This window comes from Salvelinus fontinalis, chromosome 18 (genome assembly GCF_029448725.1).
Source record: "Salvelinus fontinalis isolate EN_2023a chromosome 18, ASM2944872v1, whole genome shotgun sequence".
Taxonomy (NCBI): Eukaryota; Metazoa; Chordata; class Actinopteri; order Salmoniformes; family Salmonidae; genus Salvelinus; species Salvelinus fontinalis.
In genome coordinates this window covers 23,646,315-23,657,074 of record NC_074682.1, presented here as the reverse complement: position 1 = coordinate 23,657,074, position 10,760 = coordinate 23,646,315, and the positions used below count along the sequence as shown (strand labels likewise).

The window sequence follows — 10,760 nt, the reverse complement described above, 5'->3', positions numbered from 1 at the left end:
CTATGCTGCAGTCTCAGAAATATTGAAATGAGGGCAGGCTTTTTGACTCAATTGTAGAGAGAAGCTATTTTCTTTTGGGCAACAACAGGATTTAGAGGATACCTGTAGCCTAGGCCTGTTAGGCCTGTTGAAGTTATACTAATTGTCAATAATAATTGTTGAATTGGACTACCTTCAAAATGGTCTGTAGCCAAAGTGTAGAACAATTATTAAACTGTTTTTGCCCAAATACGTATACCTCAAACTGGGCATAGAATATCTCCTGGATGAATCTATCACAGATTCATGGATTTCATATATTTATGTAGACCGGATATAGAACTTAGCAAACCCTGCCTCTTCCTTTCTGGACAAGAATCGCCGGCCAACATGGCTCCGATTGTGAGTACTCACGTTGAAATAGGTTGTATAGCTAAGTATATCACTTTTTGTCTGTCGTTTATTGTAGTTAATGTTCACGTAATAAATCCACATTGAACTGTGTTTCCAAAGAAGAATTGTAGCACCAATCGATTGCTTTGTTTACCAGTTGGGCCTGCACCCATTGAACCACGTTGTAGCAATTTAGCTATAGTAGCTAACACAGCTAGCTAGTTGGCAAATGCTAGTAGTAACCGTGAACGATGGGTGGCTAGCCAGCGGGAAATACACTAGCTAGAAGTTAGCGTGTAAATTATAGTCCTATTAGTGACCGTTTGAAAATATGTTTAGTCAAATGTTTTACCAAATTGATATGCTAAAGTCTAGTCCCATCGTTAGTTTACACACATCACGAGCAAACATTTCCGGACCAGTTTGATAACAAATCAATCAAGTTAGCTCATTTCAAAAGAATCTAGCACGTTCGATACTAAAATGACACAGTATGGTGTCCCATTCAGTATTTATCATGTTGTAGTTAATAACGTTAGACCCTCTGCAATGTCCTGACAGAAGAAGCAGGTCGTCAAAAAGACCAAGACGGGTGGCAAGAAGAAGAAGCAGGCCCTGAAGTTCACCCTGGACTGCACTCACCCAGTGGAGGATGGCATCATGGATGCTGCCAACTTTGTAAGTAGCCTATTTTAGAGAAAAAACATGCAATATCCTATTAAATGTCTAACTTTATTACTAGACATGTTACATTTTTTAATTTAACCTTTATTTAATTAGGCAAGTCAGATGAGAACAAATTCTTATTTAAAATGATGGCCTACCAGAAGGCAAAGGGCCTCCTGCGGGGACGGGTGCTGGGATTAAAAGTAATAATATTGGACGAAACACACATCAGGACAAGAGACAACGCAATGCTACATAAAGAGAGACGTAAGACAGCAACACATGACAACACAGCATGGTAGCAACATGGTAGAAGCACAAAACATGGTACAAACATTATTAGGCACAGACAACAGCGCAAAGGGCATGAAGTTAGAGACATCAATACATCACATGAAGCAGCCACAACTGTCAGTAAGTGTGTCCATGATTGAGTCTTTGAATGAAAAGATGGAGATAAAACAGTCCAGTGTGTTTTTTTTGCAGCTCGTTCCAGTCACTAGCTGCAATGTACCCATTGCATGTCACAAATTAGCCTCTTAGTTCCAGGAGACCTGTACACATGGGCAACCGTCGCTGTAGGCTACGTCCCATATCCCCGAAAGCATATTTACCAGCCCTCTGGTTGACCTATTTCTAATCAACTTTTCCGACCACCGAAGACAAATTTATAATCTGGGATGCCTTACCAGTCAGTACGGGTTATAAATTGTGTGAAAAGAAACATTTATATCCCACTTCCTGAGTTTACCGAATACACTCTTATCTCCATAAAGGTGGGCTTCCATCTGGGATCTAGTATGGAGTGAGTGTACTTCGTAACAATTTTATTTAAATGTTTGTTTTACCATAGTTTAAACATTTTATAACCCTTACCGACTGATAAGGTATTATAGATTTTCCTTAAGTGGGGAGGAAAGTTTCTCGGAAATGGGTAAGCTAGAGGGCTGGTAAATATGTTTTCTAGGCTTGGGCAGTATACTGTATATACGGGGTGGTTTTTCAATACGTTTTAATATTTTCGCTATTTAACTCAATTTACCTGCAGTCAACTTGTGCAATGCGTTAGGAGATAAAGCAGAGTGCGTTGTTATTTCACCTGTTATATTATTTTACATTGTGAAGCTTAGTTCCCCAGTAAAGTTGAGCCAGTCACGTGTTTGTAAATAGCACATCAGTAGAAAGCGGGAGCAGGATCATCAGAGTCCAGGGGTTGCGTTTTTATATTGAAAGTCAAGTGTTTTTTTGTTTGTTTTGTTTTTGCTTCGATTGAATGATCAGGGACGTGCAAGTATAGTTTTCCTTCGCGGAAAACACATTCGGCATAAAATAGCTTAATTTTCATCAGACGAAAATGAAATAACTGGCAACCACAGGTAAATGAGCTCACAATGAAAAAGAAAGGTCTTATTTGCAAAAAATGATGCATGGTCATCATTTTCCTAATATTTATGCCTGTCATAGAAAGAATGTAGACAGCTACATGTCCTAATGTTTTGCTTAAAGTTGATCTTGCATTTTACTGGAGAAAAATAGGCTTATTTAGAAGTGCAACTGAAGCACAAACTTAGTCTGATGCCGAGCAGAAATTACAATAAGAAGCATTTTACATCTGTGTTTACAAAACACAGCATGATGTTTCTTATTGGTTTTAATTAACTAATTCCTGCGTGAAAAATACAGATTCATGCGATAATACGACCTCTAGTTTAACTTTATCAACTCAGCAAAAAAAGAAACGTCCTCACTGTCAACTGCGTTTATTTTCAGCAAACTTAAAACCTCTGGGATAGGGTTCCAGCTAGTGGGACAACTTCCGGTGAAACTGGAGGGTGCGCAATTCAAATGAATAATCATAAAAATTATGGATATTAAACATTTATGTACATACAAGTGTCTTTAATCGGTTGAAAGCTTAAATTCTTGTTAAATTGTTAATAATTGTTAATAATTTTAGCGTCCCAGCTATAACATGTAGTGTTGTTTTGTGAGATAAAATCCTTCTTTATATTCCAAAAAGTCTGTTTAGTTGGTGCCATCGATTTGAGTAATCCACTCGCTCAACATGCAGAGAAAGGAATCCAAAAATCTACCGCTAAACTTTGTTAAAACAAGTCAAAATACGTTTCTATTGACTCCTCAGATACCCTAAAATGTAATCAAACTATAATATTTCATTCGGAATGAAGTATGTTCAATAGGAAAACGGTGCGTTTTCTCTTCATCGCTCGCCCATACACAAATTTCCAAGACTGTCCCTGTAGTAAAACTCATTATTCTTACTCGTTTTGGAAGAAACCAGCCTGAAACCTTGAACATTGTGTGCTGACACCCAGTGGAAGCCATAGGAATTGCATACTGGGAGCTAGATTTAATTAATTCCCTATACTTTCCATTGTAAGAGCATAGGCTCTTTTATTCTGTTTGGATTTTCTCCTACCATATCTATTGTGTTATAGTCTCCTACATTATTTTAACATTTCTACAAACTTCAAAGTGTCTTCTTTCCAATGGTACAAATGATATGCATATTCTGGCTTCAGGGCATTTTAAAGTAACAGGCAGTTTACTTTGGGCACGTCAGTCAGGCGGAAATTGAGAAAAAAGGACCCTAGCCCGAAGAAGTTTTAACACGTTGAATCTTGTGATGTTCATACACATATTTACACTACTGAGACAAACTGAACAAGTTCCACAGACATGTGACTAACATAAATGTAATAATGTGTCCCTGAACAAAGGGTGGGGTCAAAATCAAAAGTAACAGTCAGTGTCTGGTGTGGCCACCAGATTAAGTACTGCAGTGCATCTCCTCCTCATGGACTGCACCATATTTGCCCGTTCTTGCTGTGAGATGTTACCCCACTCTTCCACCAAGGCACCTGTAAGTTCCCGGACATTTCTGGGGGGAATGGCTGTAGCCCTCTAGTCCCAGACGTGCTCAATGGGATTGCGATCCGGGATCTTCGCTGGCCACTTCCACCAAGGCAACTGTAAGTTCCCGGACATTTCTGGGGGGAATGGCTGTAGCCCTCTAGTCCCAGACGTGCTCAATGGGATTGCGATCCGGGCTCTTCGCTGGCCATGGCAGAACACTGACATTCCTGTCTTGCAGGGAATCACGCACAGAACAAGCACTATGGCTGGTGGCATTGTCATGCTAGAGGGTCATGTCAGGATGAGCCTGCAGGAAGGTTACCACATGAGGGAGGAGGATGTCTTCCCTGTAACGCACAGCGTTGAGATTGCCTGCAATGACAAGCTCAGTCCGATGATGCTGTGACACACCACCCCAGACCATGACGGACCCTCCACCCCCAAATCGATCCCGCTCCAGAGTACAGGCCTCGGTGTAACGCTCATTCCTTCTACGATAAACGTGAATCCGACCCCTGGTGAGCAAAAACCTCGACTCGTCAGTGAAGAGCCCTTTTTGCCAGTCCTGTCTGGTCCAGCGACGGTGGGTTTGTGCCCATATGCGACGTTGCAGGAGTTGTCTGGTGAAGACCTGCCTTACAACAGGCCTACAAGCCCTCAGTCCAGTCTCTCTCAGCCTATTGTGGACAGTCTGAGCACCGATGGAGGGATTGTGCGTTCCTGGTGTAACTCGGGCAGTTGTTGTTGCCATCCTGTACCTGTCCCACAGATGTGATGTTCGGATGTACCGATCCTGTGCAGGTGTTGTTACATGTGGTCTGCCACTGCGAGGACGATCAGCTGTCCGTCCTGTCTCGCTGTCTTAGGTGTCTCACAGTACGGACATAGCAATTTATTGCCCTGGCCACATCTGCATGCCTGCTTGCAGCATGCCTAAGGCACGTTCACACAGATGAGCAGGGACCCTGGGCATCTTTCATTTGGTGTTTTCCAGAGTCAGTAGAACGGCCTCTTTAGTGTCCTAAGTTTTCATAACTGTGACCTTAATTGCCTACCGTCTGCAAGCTGTTAATGTCTTAATGACCGTTCCACAGGTGCATGTTCATTAATTGTTTTATGGTTCATTGAACAAGCATTGGAAACGGTGTTTAAACCCTTTACATTGAAGATCTGTGAAGTTATTTGGATTTTTACGAATTATCTTTGAAAGATAGGGTCCTGAAAAGGGTACGTTTCTTTTTTTGCTGAGTTTATAAGTGGCTGAATTTAAGGTGACAGGGTGTCATACTGTGTTAGCTTTCTGCAGTGTTTGAGAAGGCAAAGCCCTTTTGGTTAGTTTATTTGTACAGCTGCTGCTGCTGCTAACTTGATTTCCTTTTTTTGTTTTTTTTTGTCCTCTCTGTTTTCAGCCCATCTGCTCCTCCCTTCTCTGAGCCCGTTGCCCTAGCGACTCCACACAGACACAGTGTGTAGACATGCTGCTGGAGAGCCAGTACGGCATGCGTCAAAACTTTGTTCATTTGCACAATGTCTCTCGTTCACATTAGCTTGACAATGTCGAAACTAACCAAAAATGACATTCGGTAGCTCCTATATATGTATAACTGAGCGGGATTGCCTGTCTTTGCAATTCGCTTGCGCTCGTTGGCCTATTTATTTTTAGAGCGTTGGGCCAGTAACCGGAAGGTTGCTGGATCACATCCCCGAAAAATCTGTCTTTCTGCCCCTGAGCAAGGCAGTTAACCCACTGTTCCCCGGGCGCCGATGACGTGCAGCCCCCCGCAACTCTGATTCAGAGGGGTTCGGTTAAATGCGGAAGACACATTTCAGTTGAATACATTATCTAGCAGCCTTCATGCAAATTCACTATGACTAGCGCTAATTTTGTTCAAATTCTGGTAAGACAATGGACTTTTTTTGCGCCCACTTATGTACTAAACCGGTAATACCGTAAATCCTGGGGTAAGAGAAGGACGATATGAACCTGGATACCGCCCAACCCTAATGTTTTCAGGCATACGGGATGTAACCTTGAGTGACTGGAGCCCAATGTGTACAGGTCTCCGGGAGCAAAGGGGCTAGGCACATGATTCCTAATCCAGATGTCCCTTATCTGCATTATGCATATATTATGCATTATTACTAGGCTATGTCTTCAATTTAGTACAAGTGTAATGGTTAGTGTGGTTCATACTACTGATATTTTGCAGTTGGTGTCACACAGCGCACACACACACAGCGCACACACACACACCAGATTTCAGGAAGAGAAAAAAAAGGAATTAGTAAATTAAGTCATCCTGAAAGTTGCAATGACATTTGCACTTTTTTTTTTCTTACTAGCACTGCTTTTGATGATTGCTGCTGTATTGATGTTTTAGTGACTGTGACCTTAGTCTCGTGTAGCCATACCTCCAAGTCAGTTGTTATGCCTCTGGAGGTCTGTAGCATTTTGTGTAAGTCGACTGCTCGAATGGTCTGCCAGCTTCCAGCAGATGTTACATTTCAAGACCCATACACCCACATGCCTGTAGAAGGGGTGCTGCGTGTAATGTTTGTCACTGTTTTCCGACCGGGTAGGACACATTTTGCAGAGTTGTTGCGTATGCTAGTTTGCAACGTTGCAGAAAACCTGGAGAAAAACGTAATTCTGTTTTGTACTCAATACTTTTGTACTACTGGCCATCCTCACGCACTGTTGCGCCCATGGCACTAATCTAGTGGGCACCTTTTTAGAGATCTGCACAAGCAAGGGATTTGATTGGTTTAACATGTTGTGAGGTGTTAATGATTTACACTGGGTTTCCACCCCATTGTAGCTACTTTCTGCCATTGAATTCAGAAGGCTTTCCGATTAGGGAAGCCTGATTCTAGACTAGGCTACTATAACTATGTGGTTATTGTACATAACTACCTTAATTAAAATTCACAAACTGTAAATTGCTACTAGAGTCAGCTAAATGAAAATGTTTCAAATGTAAATTATATTCAACTTATGGTTCTCATATTGACAGAATATTTGCAGCAGTATGTAGCATTCATTACAGGTAGTATTCAGTTGGGATGGTTCCATGTTTGTCCTAAAATCCACCTTTGGCCTCATCTTCTACAGGAACAGTTCCTGCAGGAGCGCATCAAGGTCAACGGTAAAGCTGGGAACCTGGGTGGTGGCGTGGTGTCCATTGAAAGGAGCAAGAGCAAAATCTCTGTGAATTCTGAGGTGCCATTCTCCAAAAGGTATGTTTGAATTAAATCTTGATTTAGCTTATTAATTGCCCTTGTGATGTGGTGAGCAACATCTTCCATTTTTAATGTTGTGTTGTCTGATGGTGGTACTTGGTTTGTGTCCACAGTTATGCATGTATTGCATTTTCACCTGTTTTTATTAGGAAGGTGGAACTGTCCTTTGCTTTCAGTTGAGTTGTGGTATTGCATTTAAGAAGGCAGCAAGTAACATGGCACAAATAGTTATCTGCTCATTGCAGTTTTGCCATCGATGTTGGGCTTTTATTGGCTTTCTGTTGTCTTACCTGATGGACAATCTGGAGAAAAGTCTAATTCATTGTTTGAAGGAGTGCTTTGAAGTGATAATTAGTGTTTCACATAAAATACTATCATTAGACAGATCAATATGAGTAGAACAAGTTAAGAGAACGCACAATGTTTATTTTTGACTTCAGTCAGCTTTATTTCCACAAGGGGATGAGATGCTGTGATCTGATCGAGGTCTCCAGCAGGTCTTTCATCAGTCTCAAAGTAACATTGTTGTTTCCAAGTCACCATGTACCCTCTTAGACATTCATGGATTCTTAAGCACCTACTGAAGCAATATTTGGGCCTACATGGCAGGAAATTATGGAACACTAGCAACACCCTAATAATTTGATTCAGTGCAATCTCTTCCCCCTCAATGTTTTTTTGTTGAGCTTTTCAGTCTCTGGATATGCCATTTTATATTTTAACTTCGTAGTTTTTAATATATATATATATATATATATATATATATATATAAAACTCTTTTTGTATTTCCCGTGGGATCGTGGCACTTGCTTTCTCTGAAATGCAATGTTTATAATCAAATGTCCCCCTCCAGTGTGGGCCTAGTGCTTAATTGATTCATTATGAACCTTTATTTTGTAAGGGTTTGAGGGTTAGACTGGAGGGCATGTTGGGGAATAATGGGGCAGGGAAAAACAAAAAAATAGAAAATAAACAAAAATACAAAACACAGCTGAATATGAAGTGGCCATTGGCATGTCTCTTGACGGCACTTGTGAGCCTAAAATGAAGAAAATCAGCACAAAATTGTAGGAGCAAATCCCGTCGTAATTTTGTGGCTTAAGCCCCGAATCACATGGCAAGCAGTGTTTTTAATAATGTTTTTTTATGCACGAGAACGAGCGTGTTTGAAAAGGAAAGCACAGGACTAAATGAGATTAAACAGACGGGCTGTGAGCGTCAACGGCATCACGCGCGTATAGCTTGTCAAAGTATGACGCCAGTCTATTGTTCTTGCGTCTACGCTGCACAATGCTGTTAAACTAACAGGATACATTTACAGAAAAGAAATGTATAGTTGGTCTACTTAGTGCCTTTTAGGCTACTACGATTTTAAGATAATACAACTGTTTATTGTGGATTTTCATGACAATTATGCTGGTTATGCTACGCGGTCTGTGAATTAACACTCGCAACTCTCGCACACACATTTCACGCCGTTGACGGACGTCTCGTAGTGTGAATTTGTCTTTAAGGTATTATAATATAGATGTTGCAGTACAGGCAGGGAAGCAAACGGGGCTCTTTTTAAAACAAGCCTTTTTACATCTGTACCCTCCACATAGATCCCTGGATGTATCCCTGATCCTTTTCTTCTGATATGGATAGGTTCAGTATTTTGAACAGATTCACTTTGTTGGTCAGGTTTACACAGTTGACTTAAGATGTGAATGCCATTTGACTAGCATTAATGCGTGGTGATTTAGTACATCTAGGCTTTATGTAATGGGGGGGTCAGGGTTTAAGTTATACATTAACTCTTGTAGATGACTGAAGTGTCTGGGGGGTGCCTGACGTCTATCTGACAGTTGTTGGGGGTGTCTCACATAGAAATGTTAAATTCTTAGGTGGGATCGCTGGTTTGTTATGGGGGTGCCAAGACCTGCTCTAAATTGAACCCGGAGAGTGCATTTTTTTGGGGGGGGGGGTGTACATTGCAGATTGAACGGTTAAATATGGAGCTGATGATTTGATGTTCTGCAAGTTATATTGTCTGTTCTATTTGAACGTTCTGTAATGTTGCACCCTCCAAAATAAGTCCTCAAAATGTAATGTAATGTAATTTTTAATGGTGTTTTAAATTGCTGACACTGCCCTTCTATGTGCCAGGTACTTGAAATACCTGACCAAGAAGTACCTGAAGAAGAACAACCTGAGGGACTGGCTGCGTGTGGTGGCCAACACCAAGGAGAGTTATGAACTGCGATACTTCCAGATCAACCAGGATGAGGAAGAGGAGGAGGACGAAGATTAAATCCATGCTTTCTTTTGTCAATAAAATGTCTAAAGAACAAAAGCTTCTCCCATGGATTTTATTTGCTGATTTGGGACTAAATCTGCATAATGTTTGGAGATCATTGTAACTACTCTTGCAATGAGCTGGTTAGACTTGAAAACCTGTATTCTTTATAATGTGAGGATGAGTTCTGTGCTTACAAGTTAATGTCATGTGCATAAGTACAGTGAAATGCCTTTCTTACAAAATCTAAACCCAACAATGCAGTAATCAATAACAATGTAGTAGTAAAAATAACAATGTAGGAAAAACACAAGATGTATAAGAAGAACACCCATAAAGTAATCAAGCAAGCATACTATATACTTATATACTATATATTGGGGCGGCAGGGTAGCCTAGTGGTTAGAGCGTTGGACTAGTAACCGGAAGGTTGCAAGTTCAAATCCCCGAGCTGACAAGGTACAAATCTGTCGTTCTGCCCCTGAACAGGCAGTTAACCCACTGTTCCTAGGCCGTCATTGAAAATAAGAATTTGTTCTTAACTGACTTGCCTAGTTAAATAAAGGTAAAAAATAAATAAATAAATATACAGGGTTAGTCACTTCTAGTACCATATTTACAATGTGCAGGGATACTGCAGCGATAGAGGTAGATATGGGTAAGGTGATTAGGCAACAGGATTTGATAAACAGAGTACCAGCAGCTTATGTGATTGGGTGTGTGTGTGTGTAGTCTGTATAAATATGCATATTATGTGTGAGCAAATGGATTGTGTAGGGCCCTTTTGAGTGTTCGTAGAGACGATGCAAAAATAAAATAGTCTGTAGCCATTTTGAGCAGTCATGGCTTGGGGATAGAAGCTGTTCAGTAGCCTGTTGGTGTCAGACTTGCAATGGTACCGCTTGCTGTGATGAAGTGGAGAGCACAGTCTGTGGCTGGAGTCTAAGGATTTTCCGGCCTTTCATTTCATGCCGCCTGATATAGAGGTCTTGGATGGCAGGGAACTCGGCCCCGGTGATGTACTGGGATGTCCGCGCCACTCTAGGCCCATGTCAAAACTTTACAACCTGAGGGGGAAGAGTCATGGCTTCTTCACTACTGTGCGTGTGTGGATGAGGAACTTGAAGCTCTCCTTATACAGGCTTCCTTTTCACTCTGTCAATTATATATAGGCTAGTATTGTGGAGTAACTACAATGTGATTGATCCATCCTAAGTTTTCTGTCACAGCCATTAAACTATTTTAGTCACCATTGGACTCATGGTGAAGGACACCTGTGTATTTGTAGTGGCTAGGTATAATAATATACCATCCAAAGTGTTATAAC

The 10,760-nt window shown here is 41.2% G+C and overlaps 1 protein-coding gene across 1 annotated transcript; it reads left to right on the top strand.

The window, feature by feature from the left end:
- Positions 1 to 285: 285 nt before the first annotated feature.
- LOC129815171 (60S ribosomal protein L22-like) lies at positions 286 to 9,490 on the top strand. The gene is made up of 4 exons (XM_055868664.1): positions 286 to 381; positions 934 to 1,050; positions 7,028 to 7,152; positions 9,304 to 9,490. The coding sequence occupies exons 1-4, from the start codon at positions 286 to 288 to the stop codon at positions 9,446 to 9,448; spliced, it is 483 nt and encodes a 160-aa protein (XP_055724639.1). The 3' UTR covers positions 9,449 to 9,490.
- The last annotated feature ends 1,270 nt before the right edge of the window (positions 9,491 to 10,760 follow it).

Excerpts from the sequence above, each read along its gene's own strand:
- LOC129815171 (XM_055868664.1), top strand. The coding sequence starts at position 286 with ATGGATTTCATATATTTATGTAGACCGGATATAGAACTTAGCAAACCC. Across the intron at positions 1,051-7,027 it reads TCATGGATGCTGCCAACTTT|GAACAGTTCCTGCAGGAGCG; the intron begins GTAAGTAGCCTA and ends CATCTTCTACAG. Across the intron at positions 7,153-9,303 it reads GAGGTGCCATTCTCCAAAAG|GTACTTGAAATACCTGACCA; the intron begins GTATGTTTGAAT and ends TCTATGTGCCAG.